The sequence below is a fragment of the Parasteatoda tepidariorum genome, chromosome 8 (genome assembly GCF_982258835.1).
Source record: "Parasteatoda tepidariorum strain Cologne lab strain chromosome 8, Ptep-v5.0, whole genome shotgun sequence".
NCBI lineage: Eukaryota > Metazoa > Arthropoda > Arachnida > Araneae > Theridiidae > Parasteatoda > Parasteatoda tepidariorum.
In genome coordinates, this window is record NC_141762.1 from 53,029,211 (window position 1) to 53,053,638 (window position 24,428).

Consider the following 24,428-nt stretch of genomic DNA (forward strand, 5'->3'; position numbering starts at 1 on the left):
TTATTTTGAAATCTTGAGTAAAAAGAATTGATTTGAATTTAATTGAAATATCAGTGTATGAGAAAAATGTATTAAATGCTTTGTCTTATTTTTCAACTACATATTAATTACGGTTGTATTTAAATTACATTACTTTAATTAAGTGTCTAGAATTGAATGATTAATAAAATTAAGATTAAATAATTCGTTGAATTTAATTCTATATCTTGAGTAGAAAGAAAATTGAGCTCTAATCTTTGCCAATTCGAACAAACACTGGTGCAAATGTAATACCAAATAACTATTTTATTCATCATTTTTTGTGTAAAGTTCTGCTAATCTATAAGCTCTAATTAATAACAGTGGTTTTTAATTATTTGTAATACTAAAGATTGTCAATTAAATTATGCTATTTGAATAATTAGAAGAATTTAATTCAATAAAATAATTTAATTGAAATATAAGTTCATGAGACAAATTCATCATTAGACATTAGAGTGTTTGGGATCACATGTGTGACTTCCTGAAGGTTTCTACCAGTTCCTTTTATTTATTCATTATCGCAAGGTTATTGTTGTCCAAATTTTTGAATGCAACAGTTATTCGTATAAAAATAATTTGTAACTTTATGAAACATTTCCCTTTTTACAAGAATGATTGTTTTCAAAATTTTCCTAGTCACCTGAACTTTGCTCCTGCCAATTAGAATGCAAGAAGATTGAAGCTCCACTGAGTTTGTGATCAAAAATGTTTGTGATATGGTTATCTTCTAGTGCTTAACCTCGGCTTTAGCAAAGCGCTACCAAATTTTTCGTCTCATACATTGGGAGTAATGCTTTATCTTATAAAAATATTACGGAATCAAATTTGAAAATAAGACTTGTTACACTATAACTCTTTATAAATTTATGAAATCTTATCTACCTGTCAGTTCATCTTCCGGGTGATCTAAACCTCTGGCATTCACCATACTAAAATGAGGGGAAGATTTGCATTCTCTTATTAAATTGATTTGTACTAACAAATCAACTAATCATACCTAATTGCAACAGGAAAAAATTAAGAATCTAGAGAGGTTTATTGTGTGGTATGTTATAGAAATGTATGATCCGGATGCTTGTCTTGGAGTTTTGCCTTCAAATAAGCATGGGTTCCTCAGAATGCCCCAGTGATTTTTTCTCCTTTTATTCTGCATTGCAGAATGGTTCAATGTGGAATGATGCAATGAATAAAAAGGCCATTTTTAATAATAATTAAATTTGATAATGTGAACAATAAGAACAAACAAAGCGATGGTGTGATATTTGTTAGGCTTCCTAATAAACCTTCCATTCTTAACGGCTGCCTGCTACAGAAACACAAGCGATTTTTAATCATAAATATTATGCGCGATTGCAGTGCCCTCGGTTGGTCTGGCAGAAAACTTTCATTTTGTTTTTACCTCCAATCTTTTTCTCTCTCATCAGATTCACTTTGCCATCGTTTGATTTCGTTACTTTGAGTTCGCAATGCCGGTTATATTTGGCGCAGTATAGCCGCATCAGACTCCTCTGCTATTTTAACATCTTCTGTAAAAATTGATTAAAAACAATATTGCTTTGGAGTCCAATTAGTAAAATGATTAAAGAACTATATAGTCTACCAAGTGCCAAAATTTTGAAGATACAGTTTTACCCAATAATTTATTTTAATATTTGTATTTTTACTTATAGTTATTATCCATCAGTAAAATTGCATGCAGAATATTAGGTATCATATTTCATTGATAGTTTGAAAAGAAGAAAAATGAAAGAGTGGATAATAACGGAATTCTCCATTTATTCTATGAGATTAAAGAAAAATATTGCTGATTGTTAACATTCCAAATTTTTATGTTAAAATAATAAAAAATTAAGCTTCGTTCTTTTATTAAAAATGTAGAAAGAACTAATTTCTTTTACGTGACTGCATTTGTATGTATGCATTCGAAGAATTCAGATTAATTTTGTCATTAAAATTAAAATTCTTTGTTCATAGTTAATATAAAATTTATTTATTAGGTATTTGCATTTCTTAAATTTTCTTCCATCTCCATTCATTTTATTTCCACCCGTCTTTGTACTAAATCTCTGATAAACTCTGCATTAAAAAAAATATTCTAGAAACTTTCTCAGAATTTTTTTTCCCAAAGTAGTTTTAATTGGATAGAATTTATTTTTACAAATGATATGTAATTATTGCTTGAATTATTCGATTTTTAGATAAATAAAATAAATTTAAGGTTTAAGTGAGTATTGTTTTAATTAGAACAGTCTTTTGAGTATATTGGTCATTTAATTAAGTTTAATTGAGTTAAGGATTGATATGCCTTTATTTAGATAATCAATTACTTTTCCAATTGAAAATTACTTATCACAATTAATAATTTAATTTATTATTTCATTATCCTCGTTATTCTAGTATGGGTTTATAGGTGCAATTCAAATGTTTGTTTTTGTTAGTTGATAATTTATTTAACTTTTAATACTTATAATAAAATTATATAACACTGTAAAATTTTATTTTGATTATTATATACTTAATCTGATAAACCTACCTGAAGGCATCTTCCTTAAAGTAGAAGGTTCATTTTGCATTAATTCGTGTATGGATGAAATAAAATTTCGCAAGCTTTTAAAGGTCTGTTCTCAAAAACATGATAACTTCATCAATTTTCATCCAATTCTCTTCAAAATATCACAAAAATCGCCCAAATATTCAAAATATCACAAAAATCGCCCAAATATTCAAAATATCGCCTGTATGTAACTTAATATAGTTTGCGGTGTATATAGAATTTATTTTACTGCTTTGCTTAATTCATTAAATTTTAAATCCTAATTTTTAAGGTTATATTGTTCAATATGCTACTGAAGCAAATCAGATCTTCATGGGAACTAATCAGATGTAGTTATTTCAGTTCTCAAAAAGAAAGTCTAAAGGAAGGTTTTTATTTTATGTTATGACTGTCATACTGAAATCTCACTCGAATACGAAAAATCATATCTCGATTTGTAGGAAATTTCGATAGTTTATAAATAACAAGATTTAGAAATTTTTACCCGGATCACAATTGGTATCCCCGCAAGTGTCCTGGAGGAGCCCTTGACCATCAGGGTACACGTGCCGACCAAACCGCTACCTGTAGATTTGTCAGTGGGCATACTAACAGCCTCACTTTCAGTGGACAAATTAAACTTTTTCCAACTTGTTAAAAGTGCAACTCCAGCGGGGCTAGTCCTCACCATCTACTTGATTGCCTGGATTTTCACCATGGAAGAGGTTCTTGAAAGACCTCTCCTTTTCCTTGATTTATTGAAGACTCACGGCCTCATGGATCTGGTATAGCTTCGCTATCCCAGCTGGGATTGGAAACAACAACAGAAACTTTTAAACATTAATTGCCATGAATACATTTTTTTTAACAAGAGCTCGTAAGCACGTCAACTTCTATCACTTCTGGGTGTTGCCATCTGCAATTCTAAAATTCACGAAGAAAAACGCGTTTTTTTTTTTTTTTCATTACAACCTTAGTAGTTTCCTTTCGTGAAAAAGTATAGAAAGATAAAAGTTATAACGTCCCTATTATTGACATCTATTAAAATCTCAAGGAAAAACTAAAATATAAATAACTTCATGCTAAAAATATTCATTACGGAAACTAATTGAACTTTATCAATAGAAAGGGCAGAAAAAATGCCTCCTTTTTAACTTTTTTATAAAGAAATTCATGCGTTAAATATTAATTTCTCTAGTGGTTAGAGTCTTAATTAAACTTTTTTCTTCCTTCGTGTTAAAAATATAATTTTGCTTGTTAATTGTTTCGCCCGAATTATAAATTTAACACCTTTCGTTTTCTTTTATTACTTTAATTTTTTATATTTCTCTCAACAGAAAAGTTTTAATATTCTGAGATATCAGAACAAATAAGGAAAGTAGTATACTTCACCCTGATTAATTTATTTTCTCTCGAGTAATGTATTGATTTAACTAAATTATAATACTCCTTCAATTTTTGTCTTGTATCGCACTTATCGAGCACATGAATCATTATTTATCTTGTCTATTTTTCTGATAACTTTACTTAAGAGAGGCACTTAGGCAGGCTATCTTATAATATGCAAGTTTATACGGGCGCTTGTTTTTTTTTTTTTTTTTTTTTTATGTAAAACTTTTTAGTATCTCCTGTTCGTGTCATGGCTAGATGCGCATTATTGATGTCAATGAGTTCTTTAACTTAACATATAACGTTATTTTTTTATATTAATTTTTTTTATTTTTTTTTAAAGTTTTATTTCATTTTAATAATTTTCTTCTCCTCTTTTCATTATTCTGTAATTTTTTCCATGTTTTCTCTATATTTTGAACTTATTTTATGAGTTTTATATGCTTGCAGCTTATGCGTAGTAAATATTTCTTAATTTTTTTCTTTTTATCCTTTTTGTTTATCCTTTTTATCCATTTTTGTATTTATGTATTTATTTATTGCGCTATATATATCAGTGTTTTCATCTCAGAAAAAAAATGGGTGAGAATTTCTCACCCTTTCTCAAAAACAGGGTGAGATTTCAAAAAGTTAAGTGAGATTTCAAAAATTTAAAAAAAAAAAAAAAAAAAAAAAAAAAACACCATGAGACTTGAAAAAAAAATCGTTTCTTTAATTATAATGCATTTTTAACATCTTCTAATTTTTAAAGCATTAAATATTTTTGCTGCATCATCATATGGAAAATGTTCTACATCTACTTTTTCATCAGCTATTCTCATTAGGTTGCTCAAATGCGTATTTGTTTCGTTTTGATCGTTTCTACCCACATTTGTTTCATTTTCATTTGTCCGTTTCGGAGTAGAAGATATTGGCTTTACAAGGTACTTGTCCATTTTACATTAACGAGCAAAAAATTTGAACATCTTACATGAGGAAACCTTACCTACGGTAAACAAGTGGTTGCAGAGAAATGCGTTCTGAAAGAGGTTCCGTGGTTCTGAAGGATGGTGTTCTGTTGTTCTTAAAGGTTCTGAACAATACTGGTAAATGGGGAGGCTAGATAATGGAGCAGATGTTGAAAATAATAAAAGATCCAGGAAGAAAAGTGAAACGGATTTTATTCTAAATGGCGCAAATGAGAAATTTTTTTCAAAATGCGAGAAATTCGCGAATTTTGAAATTGGTTTATAGAATGCGCGAATTTCTCGCGGTAATCATTTTTTAATGCGAGAATATAAAAAAATATGCGAGATTCTCGCGTTCTCGCGCTGTAGTGAAAACACTGTATATATATATATATAAACCCATGTTATGTTATCGTACGTTATCTCACTTCCTAAGTCAATATCTGCTGATCCTTGAAAATTGCCTATACCGATAATGTTAAATTATACCGCGTTTTATGTTACCCTTTTTACCAACCTGGTGGCCGAGTTGTTAGCATACCTGACTGCGGAGCCGCTGGTCGCGGGTTCGAATCCTGCTCAGGGCATGGATGTTTCTTTCTCTCTGTGTTCTAAGTCCTTTCTCCTTTGTGTGTGATTGTGAGAATGTGACCCGTCCTATAAACGGGATTGTGGTTGTGTGACGTGGGTGACGCTGCTCCACCGCCGTGGCTTCGCCACAGGTGTCCACTAAGTAACGAGAAGAGAGTAGCAGTTCTGGCATTTCTGTGGCCAATGGGACAGCTCCCAAGTGCCAGCCATTAAAAAAAAAATTTACCCTTTTTTCTAACTAGTTAAAATCTTTTTTCTCTCTACGAAGCTCGAACGAACTTTTTTCTTCTTTTTTTTTAAAAAAAGAGCCTAGTTTATTAGCTTTTTGAAGCTTTTCTCACATTCTTACGATTTTATCTTATTGTCCTTTTGTCTGTGTGATGGGAAAAAAAGTATGGGAGCTTAAATTTTAAAATTTGCGAGTGGAACTTTTTGCAGCTTCAATAAAAGTTAGCAATAATTATTTAGCAGGTTAGCCGCTTTAATCACGAAGAGTAAATCTTAGCTCGAAATATAGGGCGAATATTAGATCAAAACTACGAAATGCTTGTTTTCTCCCTTAAAATGTTAATATGTGTACAAGGTTTGTCCGAAAAGTAATGAGTCAATTTAAAAAAAAAAAAAAAAAAAAAAAAAAACTGATTTTTTTTTGGTACAAAACATTAAGAGGTTTCGAAATAGGCTCCTCTTGTGTCGATACATCGCTGCCAGAAATTGAAAGTGTTAAACTTTTTCCGGCATGGCCTTTTGATGCTTAGTGCAAGCTTCTTTGAATTGTCAATTGTCCCGAAACGATGTCCTTTCATGCGAGATTTCAATACACGTGAACCCTTAGCACCTTTTAATCTTCCCTTATTTAGATGAAACTAGGATGGGCTTCTTTATTGTTTGTTTAGCTCTCGAGCTTCCTAATACTTTTGAGGCAGATCATTTAAATTTCTTATTGCTTTGCACGTGCCCAGGTGATGACATTGAAAAAATGTCTTGAGTCACATAAACAACGAAAGGGAGAGTCTATAAATTTAAAACCAAACAAGTAAGACAGGTAAACAATCATGCCAGGTCAAGAATCTAAAACTTATAACTGTTGCACATATTGGAAGGTCTGGTACTAGATCATCCACATGAAGGAGTACGCTCCATTTCAGGCTTCTGCATATTATTCATCGTACTCTGAGGAACAGAACTTTTCAGAAAGTTCAATGCTTGTGCCATTACATGAGCTTTCTTATGAGGTCTGAAGTCTAGAGTCCATACATACGCATCAATTTTTTCTACGCTGTTAGTAGTTGATGACCTTCCAGTGAAGGCATCGTGGCTATTCAAAACAGATCTTGTTCCAACGGTGGATGTGACATTTCGATAAACCAAATAACATTTTTATCATGAGAAAAGTTTATATCGCAGCTTTCCGTGTTTCATTTTCACCCAAAACTTGAAGACAGTCATTTAGCTCTGTGGAGCATTTGGTACTTGTTCGAAAGCGCACGTATATTTTCAATCTCTCCTTTACCAATTCCCACCAATCCAGTCACGCAGCGACGTGCTTCATGGTAAAATCATTGACATTACTTTTCGGACAAACCCTGTTCTTTACTCTAGCTCTAGAGTAAGAGAGTATGAACTTAAGTTATATCCATTGTTTTCTATTTGTTATTATTATTTTGTTCCACGTTGCAATCGTTGCCACGATGAATGATTATTGTTTTAGCGAATGAATAAAATAACAAATCAAATCAATGTCCTGCGAATCAGTGAATCAGCAAATCAATAAAGCGGTGTACAACTGAATAAGTAAATCAAAGCAATAGATAGTCAGGGGTCTGTTTAGAAGAAATTTGGGTCCGTTAACGGACCCTTCACAAAATATCTTTTCATAAAAACGGACCCTTCACAAAAAGATTTTTCTTTTAATCGGACCCTTCACAAATTTGTTTATCTTCATTATCATTTCGTTAATCGAATAAACCCTTTCCAGGGCAGAAAACAAGAAAGATGGATAGATGGATGTAAACGAATTAAGTATTGTCTTCGGCAGACGATTCTTCCATTATTCGTCCGAAATTAATATTCCGCGTTCAGCAGTATAGGCTAAATACCAAATATTTGTATGTTGCATATCTAATTTAGAAGCAGGACTTGTTGTTTATTTTTTAAAATTTAATTTTTTTAATTATAATTTTACAGTGTTGAGCATAATCTTGTATTTCTTTACAATTTAAAAACTCCTTGAAAAAGTTTTTTTTTTTTTTTTGCAATAACGGACCTTATTTTCACAAATTCATAAAAGCAGACCCTGGTTGAAAGAATGTGAGTAATTTTTTCACAATTTCACGAAAAACGGACCTTTCACAAAATGTCTGGACAGACCCCTGATAGTAAGCAAATGAGAAAAAAAAAAGCAATTGAATAAGAGCCTAAAAACCTTTTATTCGTTGCGACCACAATCCATCTTATTTTTCATTATCTGTATTTTTTGACCGTTTGTACATTCTTTTACTGACTGGGTATTAAGAATGTTAACGTATGGAAGAACGCATAATGTATATTGCATGCTATTTTTGGAAACCCCGTTATAGAAGATTAATTGTTTTATTTAAACATGAATGTTTTAAAATCAATATATGAATAATGACGTATGGCAATCGCGTGTAAGAATCCGTGGTCCAACTTTACCCCAGGCGGGCGCGGTTTCTCGGAGAAGGTGGAGTCAATTAAACTGTCAGCGGCATCGGTTGTTGGCTTGAATACTTCCGGGTATTTTTACTTAAAAAAACTGCCTCTTTCTTTAAATATTCAAATGCCTTTTTCGCCATCTTAGTATTTACTTCCCGAGTTTATTTTAGTTACAGAATTGAAGTCACCGACCTTTTAGTGACTTTTTCAAGGATCTTAATATATATATATATATATATATATATATATATATATATATATATATATATATATATATATATATATATATATATATATATATATATATATATATATATATATATATATATATATATATAAACACAAATTAACATGAAAAACATGAATAAAATAAAAAAACTAAATGGTAGAGAAATAAGAATGGTATAAGCAAATAGTCGTTGTCAAGACACATCTAATTGCCATAAATAATGCGATATTTCTGAATAAAGAATAATTATCCTAAGATAAAAATTATTCTTTATATGTGTCGATATCGCAAAAAACCTTATTTTGAAAAAAATCATGAAATAAAAGAAAAATGTAAAAGGAAATCAAACTTACCGGCGTGAATTAAAACGCGGTTTAGGTTTAAAAGTACAATAATAAAACAGTTAACAAAAATCGCGAAGATGTAAAATATTGCTTATAGCTTGAATCGAATATAATAAAATTAAAAAAACATTTGATCGAAGAAGAAGAAAAAAATGTTTAGGTAAAATATTAGTGCTGCCATCTATGAGAAACAATTAGTAAAAAGGTAATAAAATTGAAATAATAATAAAAATGTTTAACGGATTGAATAAATTAGCAGTCTTAAAAAAATAAAAAATAAGTAAATAAAAAAAAAAATAAATAAATAAATAAAAAAATAAAAATAAAAAATTTAAAAAAAAAAAAAAAAAAATCATTAATAGGGAAATTAATTTAAAAGTCAGTCTGTCAGGATAGAAAGCCGTTTATAGACTCATCCTTCATTCATAATTTTACAGAATACACATATCCATCTTTCATAGGGTGACTTATTTAAAAATCAGAGCCTGCATACAGGAATAGAAAACCGTTTATAGGTTTTATTCTTCATTCATACAACCTTATATAATTTTAAAGTATACACGTATCACCTGCATTTATTTGGGGTGGTTCTTTACGAACCAGAGCCCATTCAACTTATACAAAAATAAAAATAATTAAATAAATAAATAAATAAATAAACTGTTTATTATACTGAACAATTAAAATTAAATTAATTTTAAGAGGCTACAAATATTAAAAAGTAACTAAAAAATATTTAACTAATCCAGTATAAAAGGTCATACATCCAAACTATTCCGTCCAGTGGCTTTAGGAATAGTTTATCATAGTTAGTTCCTACCTTGAAAAAATCAGAGCTTATTCTTAAAACAGAAAAATTAAATAAAAATTAAAAATTAATGTACCAAGTTTTTTAAGATTTTTTTAAAATAGAAATTAAGAAATGAACTAGGAAAATGGCTATTAATTAAATCGTTTTTATATATATCAGTATCTAATAAAAACTCGTTATAGTTAGAATTATTCCTGTAAAATCTATGAATTTGATTGGCAATAATATTAGAAAAAACCTTATTGGCTAAGTTAGAGTTGAAATCTATGCATTTTTTAACTGGAAATTTAAATTCATTTCTTTTGTCAAAAAGTTTAAATGTAATATTTTTATCTGCATTAATATTAAAGAGTCAAATCTAAAAAATTTGCTGAAGAATTACTATTATTTGTTTTATTAAGAATTAATTCATTTGGATAAATATGTTTTGCTAGAATATCGAAATCATTAAAATTAATAACTAATAGATCATCAATGAATCTGAGAAAGAGAGAATCAATTGGAAGATTAACATGTGATTTTACAAATCTATATTCTTGTAGAAAAAGAAAAATATTGCAGATGTTAGTACTAAAATTATTTCCCATGGGAATACCATTAATTTGTTGAAAAAGGTGGTCATTGAAAAGAATATAATTGTTGTTAAGGTTAATATGTACTAGAAAGTTCCAGTTATCTTCATTAATAATATCACTGAGATTAAACATGCTATGAATTTGAAGAAGGTCATCATGAATTTTATTAGTTGGAAGGGAAGTATAGAGGTTTTCGAAATCAAAACAGTGAATTGAATCTACATTTTTTAAAGTTTTTAGTGTATTTAAAACCTGAATGCTATTTTTAATATTCCAATTTAAATAGTTATTATTTTTAGTAAGTTTATTAATTTTGTTATAAACTTTTTTAAGAATGTTCTCAAAGTAAATACCGATTTTTTTCATGTTACTATTAACGCCACTTGCAATAAACCTGAATTTGGTTGGAGTCTTATGGAATTTTGGATTGGCAAAAAGAAAAGGAAAATTGTTAATATTATTTGGTTTAATTTTAAGTCTTTTATAGATAGCATTAATTTTATTAATAATAATATCACTGTTGGTGTTAAGTTTTTTGTAGGTAATATTGCTATTAAGTTCATTGGAAAGAAGTTGTTTGTAAAAAAATTTTCAAATAATTGCAAAATTATTACTAGCTTTATCAACAGTGGTTATACAAAATTTATTTTGAATATTTTTAATATCTTGTCTTAAAACAGAGTTAAAAATTAAATCCTTTTGAAAAACTAATTTGTCCCTTTTAATATTGATTTTAAAATCTTTAATGATATTCTCTCTCCATTCAAAGAAACCTTCAATTGGGAAATTATGTTTGTAAGATAATTTTAAAATAAAATCATCGAGATTTTTAATAAAAATGGAAATAACTTTGTTTTTTGAAGTTGGAAAAGATGGTCTAAATTTTGAACCTAAAGACATAAATTTTTTAATATTATCGTTATCAATAGTATCTAAATCCCCTGTAATAACGTGTTTATGGAAGTTATCAAAAAAAAGGAGTATATATATATATATATATATATATATATATATATATATATATATATATATATATATATATATATATATATAATGCAGATCGATTTATCTTATCCTTATTAGGAACCCTCTTTGAAAATTTGTTTAGTTTCGTAAAGTTTTTGTTTAATACAATGAACGGCACATTAAACGTTCAGTTAAATAATTGAAACACTTTTTTAATGAAATCTAGAAGACATAATTTTTTTTTTATTACCGTCGTTGAACAACCGCCCGTACAGGGGTAGTGGTACCACTACCACTGTGCTGGGTGCGAAATTCGTGTCGACTAGCCATCACTGGTATTCGAACACGGCTTACCTTACTAGAAGGCGAACGCTTTATCTCCTGAGCCACTACGGCTCTAGAAGACATGCATGAACTTTTTAAGTTACACTTTTTTATTGTAAGCTTACAAAAAAAAAAAAAAAAAATAGAAAGTAGTTTTTGAATCATAAATCTGTAGGTGCCGATTGCCTGTATGGTGGTCAGGGAGCTGACTGCATGTCAGGAAAGTCCCGGGTTCGAATCCCAAGCAAGGCGTGGACCAAATGACTGAATGTTCTTTCCTTCCTTTCTCTGTACCATCTGTCCTTCTTACTGTTGGAGCAACGTTTGCTTACCTAATATGAAGCCTCCTGAAAGTGTTTCCTACGAGTGACGAATATCAATACGGATATTGAAGGGGAAACAAAATCTGCAGGTATGGAAAATCACCAAAGAGCCAAGCAAAGAAATCTTCAAAACAAAACAAAAACTATTTTTCCCTCCTACCCTTAGATTTGCAATAAACAACTATTATGTTTTGCCAATAAGCTTTCAATAAATGATAATGTTTAACAAGCAATAAGAATGAATTAACAGTTCGGAAACAGGACTTAGTTGGCGAAAAATGGCTTACTACAAATTTATAAAATTTTAGTTCTATCAGCATTTGCGTAGTTTGTGAGGTCTGAAATGTTAAACAATTTTTGTTTTATAATTTTTAAAAAAAATCCCCTAATGCTTAAAATTTAATAACATTATTATTGTTACCTTATAAGTTTGCAAATTCTGGAACGTTGAAAAGTACCTAAAAAATCGATTGAAATATAAAAGAAAGAAGTAGCCCTTTTTTTTGTTTTGTTAAATCATTTGCTTCCTTTTCGTTGCTTAATTTTAATCGTAATAAATTAAGATTATTATTAGGCTATGAGATATCACAATTAAAACAAAACATGTTTTTAAAGTGTATTTAATTTAACGCATTAATGCTTAAGTCGTTTTTTCATTGATAATTAGCATACTCGTGATAAATGTCATTCACTTGATTGAAAAATTACTAAAGAAAAAAAAAACGATTTATTTATGTTATTTTGTTTCATTTGAAGAATTTGCCAAGAGTCAAAAAATCTATTAAAATGTAGGACTATTTGAGATTTCAAAGAATGTAAAAGAAGAAGGAAAAGAAAGAAGTATTCTAATTATTGCTGCATTTGTTAAATGGAATAATATTTAGTTAACTCTTATTATTATTTACTCTTCTTATTTAAAAAAAGACTATTCTTATGAGTCAAACTTGATATAAAAACGGTTTTTATTTTGAACTAAGTTATTTGTGCTATCACTCATAAAACGGAATACTTCAAAAATAACTATAACTTTATTCATCAATTCTAAAAATTAACTCACGTGCTTGGTGCATTTTTCCAGACATTTAAAAAAATCCTAATCTCATATTAAGGTTCATTAATTGATTAAATTCCGTGAAATACCTAGTTTGTTCATAGTCTTCATTTCTACATAATCCTTCCAAAGTCTTCATCGTAATTTGCTTCAACCCTTTGCAACCTTAGAGGTTTTGTTTTGGATAATAATATTTGCATAAGAAAATGGCGATCGAAAATTTGATTTCATCCATCTTCTTAGAACTCGCCTCAAACTAATCTTTATCCCTCCACGTTCTTGGAGCTCAATTTAATTAAAACTGTTATAGCCTGTTTGCCTTTATAAGTTATAAGTCTTTTTTATTGGTGGCCTAGATTTTAATTTCTAATCGGATTTCTTTGATGGCTTGAATGTGCCTCAGACTTTTAATTGATGTATATTTTCGAGTGACCTTTGTTTGAGTTGTTATTGCAAGAATAAAACTGTTGCTTCTTTTACACGATAGGTTCCTTTTTTTTAACTCACCGCATACTTTGTTAGACAAAAAATTTTTCTAGGTCCCCTTAAAAAAATTTTTAACAAGGTTTTAAAAGTTTCTTACACTCATTTATTTTCGAAATGGCACATTTTTAATCATATCGTTCTGTTTAGTGTTCGTGATATATTGATCTATTAATTAGCGGACTGTTACAAACATAAACATTTATTTACAAACTTAATAACATAAAATTGACAAGATCATTTTGAGTAACAGGGGGATGCGCCCTGTTCTAGAGTTGAAAGGCAACTGCATAATAATGCTTTTTTTATGATGTGAGCGCCGCCTCGTGGCAATTCTTAACACGTTCATTTATTGAAAATTCCTACTGAACAGTGGGTTTATAACTGAACCTTTTAATTAGCAATTTTTTTTTATAAAAGTAGGCCTTAAATAAAAAATAAAAATAACTATAAAAATATATTTTAACTTTAAAAAAAATAAAATTGTTAATTTTCAAGTGTACTCGTTATTTAAAGTAAGTTTTTTCTGTAAGTTCTTACACATCCTATAGAAAGACCCAACCCCCCCTTAGAAATCTACAAGAACAATATTAGCAAATAGTTTTTTGAACACATAAAATTCTTTATATAATATAATATATCTAATGTAAGCCGACCGGCTGTGTAGTAGGGAACTGCCCTTGCATCAGAAAGATTCTGGGTTCGAATTCCGGGCAAGGCGTGGATGTTCTTTCCTTCTTTGTACTATTTGTCCTTACTGTGGGAGCAACGTTAGCCCACCTAATATGGTGCCCCTGAAAGAGTGGCCAACAAATCTGCCCTTCAGATGCCTGTATGATGCCCAGGTGGGTCGTTCTAAAAGGTGGGCATTGGAAAAAAAATTCTTTCATTTTATAATTATTCTCTTATACAGTGGAACACCGATTTTACGTTTTTCGTTGGACTACAGTTAAAAAACGCAGTAAGTGAGGTAACGTAAAATGGGGGGTGGGGGTGTTTGTATATTTTTTCAAAAATTGACCTTTCCGAAATTAACTAAAAAAAATGCGTAATCCTTGAATGATTTGTTTTTAGATACAATTATAAAAATATTCCTCTAAATACTTACTAATGTTTGCAAATTTGATTTATATGGTTTGCATTCGCAAATGTTTCAGAGTTTTCATGCTTTCAAACCCTCGATCAGTTGGTATATCCTCCGACATTTTTTGCTCATCTTCATCGTTTCACCACGCATCACCCTATCACCAGGAGCAGGTGCAATTTCGCCGGAATTGCAAGATGTAATTTGGAAAGGCCCGAAGATGCAATTTTGTTCCGAAAAGCCGATGTTATCATTAGATATCGAGAAAAAATGAACCCCGAGGAGCTTTATTAAACCCATTTGCAATGCATTTTAGTCGACACTGTCCAACACTGTTGAAATCAAATTCAGAGCTTCCAGTCAGTTCATTTATTTTTGCTTTAGAAATATCTTGCAGGTCACCGGAATCAAGAAAAGGAAATGATTACCTAACTAATTGTTTAGTGTAACGTTCTTTAAATGATTTGATAATCCCAAGATTCAAAGGTTGAGATTGGCTGGAAAAAAATCCACTCTCAAATTTTACAATTTAAGCTCCCGTACTTAGTCCATCCCACCACCCTTCTTATTTTGACTCGAGGGGGAAATATCCTATCAAGACAAAAAGACAATAAGATAGAATAGAAAGCAAGTCAAAAAAGCTACAAACAGCTAATGAACAAGTCTCTCTCACTCTATCTCTCTAAAAAAAAAAAAAAAGGAAAAAAAAAGAGAGAGGGAAAAGAAAACATAGGAAAAGTTTTTGTGAGTTTTATAAAATTATAATTTATTTGAGGGGTTATACAGCTATGGACAACTAAAAATTATGGTGGGAGTTGGTAAGCAGCCCCTATATGTTTAAAAAAAAAAAAAAAACAATATCTATCTATCTATATATATATATATATATATATATATATATATATATATATATATATATATATATATATATATATATATATATATATATATATATATATATATATATGTAACATAAAAAGCTTCAATTAATCTTTTTATGTTAGTTTCTTCGTTATAAAACAACTCCTAATTTATTACTACTTAATTCTTCGAATCGAAGCACTTTATGATACTTTTAAAGAAACCACATCCTGTTTCTAAATCTATTTTTAGCCAACTATACATAAATTTAAATAAAGATATTTTTCCTTTTAAGCCTTGTGAGAATCGCGTGATCCATTTAATTAACCAATAGTAATTTCTGAGTTTTCCCTCTTTTCCCTAAATAAAGGCATTTTCGGATTTTTTGCAAGATTTTCCCTACCAGAAAGACTGTTTGCTGATGGAGTAAACATCACTTTTTCGCTCCCACTCAACTAAGAATGATCAAATAAAAGTTACTCTGAAATAATTAAAATCCTGTGTCTGTTTCCCTGCTCGGTCCGACTGCATCATTTTACATATATATATATAGTTTAAATAAATACATAATAATAAAAACTTAATATATTAAGTTTAAATTTTCCATGAAAATTTTAGTACTTAAATGTAAAAAAGCTTTTTTAAACCTTGGTGAATACTTTTCCAAAGTAGGACTTCAACTTTTAGATCAATTTTTTTCGCTGCTTTTTCATATATATATTTTTATCCAAAATTTTTTTTTCTCGAATATCAACTGCAAATTCTTGGGAAAGGAAAAAAAGTATTTCCACGTTAAATGTTATTTCTCTCGTCACGAATAATTGTTTGCTTATGTTAAAAAGTAGAATTCTCGAGAAAATAACATCGAAATTAAGCAGGCATTAATTTCGTGCTTTTGTATGTTTTTCATTTCCTTGTTTTTGTTTGGTTATTTTCTGGAAAAAGTTTTTTTCATAATTTTGTTTATAATTTAATTCATAGATTTCAAATATCTTTTGTGGGTATGCAAACTTAGCTTGTTCACCATCGCTTATGTTCTTGTGGTTCAGTACCTATTTTTATTACACCTTTGGATTGTTTTTTCTTTTAAAAACTTCTCTAACCCTTTGAGAAAACTATAAAATTCGGTTAGGGCCATCAGTTTATTTTCTTGCTTTATTATTTTACCATAGTCCGCTTTTCTTTTCCAAGAGAGGCGCCAACTTTATTTTGCCTAGGAGTGGTTTCGGCTGTATGTTTTACGGCTTACCGTTTCGAAGAGCTTTTAAACTTTTTTTTTTTTTTAAGCGGCGCCCTTAAGTGCGTATTTTTATGAAAGAGGGCAAAGTCTGGCTTTTTATTTATTTATTTTTTCTTCAGAAGTGTGTGTTTTTAGTTTACGGTACTTTGTAGGAGCAATGTTTTTTCTAGTTCAGGTGGAAAAAAATTTTTGTTGTTGTCAATTATTTAAAATGTTCTGTACTCAAGTTTTTGCCATATACATGAATGTTAGAAAGTTGATAGCCTCGCTTCTTTTTCGGTTTGGAAAAAAAAAATTACGTTTTATTATTTGAGGCGTTTTGTTAAGGAACCAGCTCAGTCCGCTTATTTTTTTAAACTTTCAATAACTTGATAAAGAAAGGAACTCAGTTTTTAGTTAGTTTTTATCAACTCGCTATCATGTACGCGGCAGTGAAATCTTACAATCGAAACGTCGATTACCTGGAGCTCTAAAATCGCTACTGGAGCCCCATATCTGATAGCAATGCAAGTTTCTATCCTAAGCGCTTATAAGCAAAATTTGTCTTCAAATCAAACGTATAAAACAAAACTCTGATCACTTTCTCTGTATCTAAAGTGCTTACATTTTCTCGCTGTTCGGTGCTAGATGAGAGCTTTCAATGATTTCCGGTCCTCTAGAAACAGAATTGATCGCCTTAGTATCGCTAAAAGAATTTAACGTCTATCTATATTTCGCTTCGTGCTTGTTTTGTTTGCTAGATAACAATGCAAATTACTACTGTTTCTGAAATTGTGCAAACCATATTCATCGTTGTCGAACTTATGACTAATATACTCCCTCTCAAAGAAAAAAAATTGAAAACATTAAAAACTGTATAACAAATCTTACCTCTGAGGGTACTTCGTGATATCCTTCTCCGAGTTGTTCATCTGTCCTTCTACTTGACAAGGGCTTATAAACTTAAATTAAGCACACATGCTTACAAATATATGTAATTTAATAAATAAATAAATAAAACTCTCTAGTTAGGACGAATTTGCAACTATAAACTTTTCATTAAAGCATAATGATAAAATTAAGCTTAATCTACATTTTTTAATTTCAAAAATTTGAATGTTGCATTTGAAAAAATTATGCAGTTTTGTAAATTTGTAAGCATTTTTAAAAAATCCAAGGATATGTGAACGAACTCGTAAAAATATGTCCTGACTAGTTAAATCTTTTAAAAATTGACTATATTTTCCAACAGTGACTATATTTTCTTAATTTCTACGCCTGCAAGTGATCAATTTATAAATGGAGAATTTAATATATATATATATATATATATATATATATATATATATATATATATATATATATATATATATATATATATATATATATATTTATTTATTTATTCATGCTGAAATAAGATTTTCTGCGTTACTATGCTGTTTATACAAGCCTCGTAGTTTTTCTGCCTTATTTGATTGAAAGGTTGTAACAAGGGATATCATTTACCATATACAATTTCTCATATTTACCATAAGATTATAAGATAAGATTTACCCAGTCAATGTAAAATTGGTTAATTCTGTGTTATGTTTTTACTTCGCTTTTCTTCATTTATCTAATTTTTCTTCTTTTTTTTTGGACAGGTCATTCAACAGCAGAGGAAGTTGAATTATCCGTGTATGCATCATCTGATGTGAGTTGTGAAATCGAGCGCGTGGCAGCGGCCGTCTTCAAATATGTCGGAGATTCGGCCCACCAGCTGGCCATGTTCCTTTTGGAATGCGTCGATCATCCTCAGCATTTGAAGAATTTGGCTGAATGTGGGGAAAGATTCAGACTCCTGGATCCCAGAGAACTAGACAGTCTGGACGATAGAGTGACCGCTGCTTTCAAGACATTCCTACTACCACAATGTTGGAACATGATGGGCCCAGATTTGAAAGGTAATTTATAAGAATATCCTATTAGAAATTTCGGATTGTATTGGTTTCCCCAAATCATACTTCCGTAACGGAACTTCCTGGTTGTTGCCAGATCTGAATAAAGTAATTGAAATCTGGTTCGTTTGTTTTTACTCACCGATGTTCAACAGAATCTGTTTATTTAGTTTTAACCAGCGGGTGACCGAACTCCGCTCGGAGAAAACAGGTATCGAAGCTAACTCGAAGATTTAAATTTTCAATTGTGATTTATCAAAACAATACATGCCATAAGAAAATTTGTGAAACCATTGGTGAAAAGATAACCGGTTAAAGTGCACACCATTGTAAACTATCTAAACAAAGTTAGAGTTTGGAAAGGGAACTATTCTATACAAAGGTAAAGTTTGAAAAGTCGTAGGAAATAAAATGTAATTGATAACAAAAAATTATACAATTAAAGACACTGTTCACAACGAATTCGTAAATTTGCTTCCGTTCATCCGCTTCTTGAAAATTCTTGTCCAGGAAAAGGCGTCGATGAGAGAGGTATTGTCGAGCATAAAAGACGATGTAAACTCCGCAGGAAGACGCGTCATCTTGGTGGTTGTAAGCGTTGCGAGGTTTCACGATGCATCCTTTCAGCTTTTCATTCGTAACAACGGTATTCAAAACGTGTCGCAGTATTTTTCTCAAAACAGCATCGATGGGCAGCGAGTTGTCGACTGGATCGCAGACTAATAGTTGACGTTCTCCATAGCTTGCTTCGTAAATTCCTAGCATCCAGTGCTCGCCTCTATCCATTTGAGCTCTCTTGTGAGTGGGAATGAGTAGCACGTCGAATCCTTGTTGAACGCCGTATAGATAGTTGGAAGCCTTGTTCTGGTCGCTGATATCGTTGAGAAGAGCCATTCCTTCATAAGCGCCATCCGCTGTTGTAACGTAGAAGCGTGCGACAAATTCAGGGTGAAGTACGGCAACTTTGACGGTCAGGTAAGCTTGTTCGGCGTAATGGAGAAGCATTCTGACAATTACGGTATCTTCTAGTTGTCCATTTGCGGGTAGAATTGAGTTGATCGCTTGTTGTTCCAAAATTCCGGCTCCTTGAAGAATTTCATGTAGAGGTGAGTTCTGCATGTTGAAAATGTAGCTTGAAATCTGATGAATGTTGAAATGTCGGACTTTGTTGACGGTGATTTTAACACAAAAGTTAAACTTTTCTCCACTTTGATAAATGTAAACTAATGCGAACCTTACAATTAAATTATTAATTCCTTCGTATATTATTGGTTTAAGTTGTCGAAAATTAATATTTCAATTGTAAGGTTCGCATTAGCATACATTTATAAGAGTGGAGAAAAGTATCTATAGCCATTATGGCGAACTAATAAAGTTTGAAAATATCCTATCTGTAACTCCGAACTGCTCGACCGTAGCGCTTCAAAACAGGCGCCAATCGATTCCTCGTGGCCAAAAACCCCAGACCCCCAAGTTTACCGGAGTTTATTAATTCGGGGGCGATTTTCGACTTGGCAACCATTCCTCGTATTATAGTATAAGATAAATAAAGTGCACGTTTTGCATTAATGGTTTTGCTTGTTTATAAATGTATTATGTTTTATATTCTTAAACTTTTTGTTGAGAACATTCCTGTTTATATTGTCATTTACTTTATACTCTTTTTCTGAAGTATTCAGTAAGTTCTTAGATTTGTTGCTTACTCGATCTCGTGAATATTTTAACTGAAACTTGAAAAGTTACTAACTTCATGTAGGTTTATTTCCAGTTTATTGGGTATGGGGCTTACGATATTTTCTGATTATGCCTTTGATATATATATTTTTTTAAAAATAATCCCTGAAAAAGAGATTTCTTTTGCTTCTAGACTCCATATTACTATGAAAATTTTCGATCGTTATTGCACAGTATTACGTCAGTTTTATAATTTTTGAAGATCATATTTTATTTATTTTATATTTTGGATATTTTAAAGGATCAGTGACTGATTATCGTTACGCAGTAATTTTTCTTTCGTGTATTTTTAACATCCTGAGAAACAAAGAACAGAAATATAGTTGCACGAATAATTTTAACTTAATATACGATTTTTAAAATTTTTTTTAAAGCAATTATTTTCCAACCAGTCTCCCGTAGAGTTTTCAATTTTACATTGTAGCGTGAGTATTTATGTTCCGTTAGAATTACAGCCTTTTAAAAATTTAAACTTGGGATCGATGTCTAAACGTTAATTAATATTTTCATCCTCACTATTTATTAAAATTTATCAAACAAATTCTAAAATTTGAGATAATTTTTTTTCTCACGTTTAGGTGGAAATGGCAATGAGACGTTACTTCATTTTTCTGCTCGCTTGGGACTCTCTCAGTTATCATCATACTTCTTGAGCTTGCCTGGTAGTCAGCTGGCACTTTCCTCCTACAACCACGAAAGATTACTACCTGAAGATGTTGCCTTGAAAAATGGTTTTCAAGAAATAGCTCATCGAATGCAATAGTAAGATTCTTTTAGAATTATCTTTCCATATTATCATCAATTTCCACCTATACTAAGTTTAAACTTCTTAAGTATTAATGATATTCACTGCAAAATCTTTATTACTACTATTGTATTAAATAATTTATCAAATGCGTATCTTTCCGTTATCATTTAATTCCATCCATACTAAATTCAAGCTCCTTCTGTATTAGTAAGCATCTTACTATTACCTTCTACCATACTAATACCTTCTGTATTAGTAAGATATAAGCTCCTTCTGTATTAGTAAGATACTTTTTGAAATATCTTTCCTTTATCATCAATTTCCACCTATGCTAAGTTTAAGCTCCTTCTGTATTAATGATATTCGCTGAAAAATCTTTACTTCTATTGTACTAAATAATATATCAAATGCAATAGTAAGTTACTTTTTGAAATATCTTTCCGTTATTATTTAATCCCATCCGTATTAGTAAGCATCTTACTATTACCTTCTACCATACTAATACCTTCTATATTAGTAAGATATAAGCTCCTTCTGTATTAGTAAGAATAGTAAGATACTTTTTGAAATATCTTTCCTTTATCATTAATTTCCATCCATACTAAGTTTAAGCTCCTTCTGTATTAATGATATTCATTGCAAAATCTTTATTAGTACTATGTTACTAAATAATATATCAAATGCAATAGTAAGATACTTTTTGAAATATCTTTCCGTTATCATTAATTTCCATCCATACTAAATTCAAGCTCCTTCAGTATTAGTAAGCATCTTACTATTACCTTCTACCTTACTAATACCTTCTGTATTAGTAAGATATAAGCTCCTTCTGTATTAGTAAGAATAGTAAGATGCTTTTTAAAATATTTTTCCTTTATCATTAATTTCCATCCATACTAAGTTTAAGCTCCTTCTGTATTAATGATATTCACGGCAAAATCTTTATTAGTACTATCGTACTAAATAATATATCAAATGCAATAGTAAGATTATTTTTGAAATATCTTTCCGTTATCATTAATTTCTATTCATACAAAGTTTAAGTTCCTTCTGTATTAATGATATTCTCTACGAAATCATTATTAGTACCATCGCACTAAATGATATATCGAATGCAATAGTAAAATTTTTATTAGTACTATAGTACTAATATGTTCAAAAATGAAGTTGAGAAAATATGCATAATTTAGATTTTTCAAATTAATATTGAAGTAAGAAATAAAATAAAAGAAGAAAGAAACGCTATCGAAATCAAAACGAATCAACACTGAAAGCGGGAGTAAAAACACCAAAACTGCAGCAAATAGAGAGGAGTTGAAAGGCGAGTATTAGAAACATCTCAAAGTTTCATCAGACAGTTACATTGGTTTTTATGTTATAAATCTCAGCAGTTATTTGTTAAACCTCAATACCAGTTTTTTCTGCAACCGGTTGCACAGACCACAGTGTTGACGTGAAATATCCTCAGTGGTAGACAGATCATGATTTGGAGTCCCCTTGCCATCAGGCTAAACATGGGAGATTCTTGTGGTTTTCTTCTCCATGTAACGCAAATACGGGTTAGTTCCATCAAAAAGCCCTCCACGAGGGCGAATTTCTCCCAATACTTGATCCATAAGTTCCCTTGTCTTCTGGATTGGGTTCAAAATGACAAGGCTACGGAGTTGAACATTAGTAGTCCTAAACTCAAATTTGTGTCGCCTGTTCAACGATGGCTATAAAATAAAATAAAATACCAGTTTTTTCTTCACTTAAATATTAATTTGTGACCCCTTATGTGTACTCACTTTATTTTTGATGAGGATTCTAAAAATTTATTATATATTCACCAATATATATATAAATAATAATATATCAATAAAATTTATATAAATCTGTATTTTATTGAGACTTTATTTATTGTACATTTATGCGTGTTTATTTATAATAATCTTTTTTTCTTCTTTTAAGTTTCAGAAAAAAGCATACAGTGTTTCAGCCTCATAAGAGTGCTTTGGAGCAAACAAAGCAAAAAAATGAACTTGTAATTACCACTGACATCAAAGGCAGCTACAGAGAAATAGGTATTGCCAATTTTGTAAATTTTCCATTTTTATTCTTCCATTTTTGATTAAAAACATATTCTTCATTATTTCCTGATATTTTTCATTAAAATAAAGTATTAAAAAAAACCTTTATAAAAGATTTTCTACTCCATTTTTAATTGCTAGATACTTCAACCACCTATCAACCCATGGTATGGCATGAAATAGCGAAAATAAAACTACAATGAAATTTGAGAAATATCTTTTGGGCGAAAGAAAAAAAAATAGTGAAACCCTGTTCAATTGTCTAAAAATATTTTAGCTTGCCAATTATTTTTAAATGATTTTTTTTATTAAATTACGACTTAAAGAATTATGCAGTCTTGTTGATTTTTTGAAATTACAAATGGAGCATGTTTTATGCAAAATACAAAGCATTAAAATGGTTAAAATTTTAAGTACAGTGCGCCAGTTGGTGTTGAAACAGTGACTTCTATACTTTGGCCTTTACTGTGAGTTTTAAAGATTTGTAATTGTAAACTGAAATCTGCCATATAGAGTGGTGACTTACTGGTCAGTATGCCTCAAAACGAGGCAAGTTATAAATTTTAATCAGGTTTGAAAAATCGACTCATGCAAAGAAAAAGTTTAGTTTTGGAAAAGTGCATTGTGCACGGGACTTGAGATGGCATTGAAAAAAGGTCTCAAGGATTTCTCTCCAAATAAAGTAATTCAAGTAAATAAATTCTGAGTTGTATTATTTCCCTGGTGATCTTCTTGCTGTTAAGGGTGTCTGTAAGTTGGATATTCTTGATATGCTGTAACATTCCAGACTTTAGTGCTCGACATTATTTAAAATATTGGAAGATATGGTGTTTCTTTTTGCTTCTGACGTGTAACATTTTAACCATTGTATTAAATTTTATTGAAATATTCACTGAGAAGGAGAGTTTGTGGTCCTGTTCAAATGTTTCAATATTCTCATCATACAAGTTGAGACTTCGTTTAGTATGAGGGGAATGCTTTGAAATAAAACTGGTTTTAGCAAAAAAACGTCGAAAATTTTCCGTGACAGATTCACAATTCTTTTAACGATGAGCTGATGCATGATTCTTTATGGTTTGTTAATTGTTTCAACACAATGAGGATAAAGTGTTAACCATGTGCCACTGTGATGTCATTTTGGACAGCTAGCTGTATCGAATCTTTCTGTCTTTCATTTCTAGGCACACTTTACAGTCTACATATTACATTCTATGATGATTAACATTCTATAGGGATTGCAATTTTCCAATATCAAAGTTTGCTTTATTTCTTGCTAATATTTCAACTCCCGGTTGCCGAGTGGTATCGCGTCGCACTCCCGTGCCACAGGTCCTGGGTTCGAACCTCGAGTTGGACAAGGTTGACTCAACCTTTCATACCTTCCGTGGGTCGATAAATGAGTACCAAGCATGCTTGGGAACTAAGCACTGGGGGTTCCGCGTTCGGCTGACCACCTAACAGGAACATCTGCTCCTGCACACCAGAGCCCAAGGTCAAGAAAACTGAGATGGGC

The 24,428-nt window shown here is 30.6% G+C and overlaps 1 protein-coding gene across 9 annotated transcripts in view; it reads left to right on the plus strand.

Annotated features, from left to right (window-relative positions):
• Nucleotides 1-24,428, plus strand: part of LOC107454046 (rho guanine nucleotide exchange factor 28) — a 260,406-nt gene that overhangs the window by 100,600 nt on the left and 135,378 nt on the right. For all 9 annotated transcript variants that reach the window (XM_043048253.3, XM_043048250.3, XM_043048255.3 and 6 more), the window contains 3 exons: nucleotides 18,071-18,370; nucleotides 20,677-20,860; nucleotides 22,797-22,909. In XM_043048253.3, coding sequence (XP_042904187.1) covers nucleotides 18,071-18,370; nucleotides 20,677-20,860; nucleotides 22,797-22,909 — 597 coding nt within the window. The remainder of the gene's footprint in view (nucleotides 1-18,070; nucleotides 18,371-20,676; nucleotides 20,861-22,796; nucleotides 22,910-24,428) is intronic.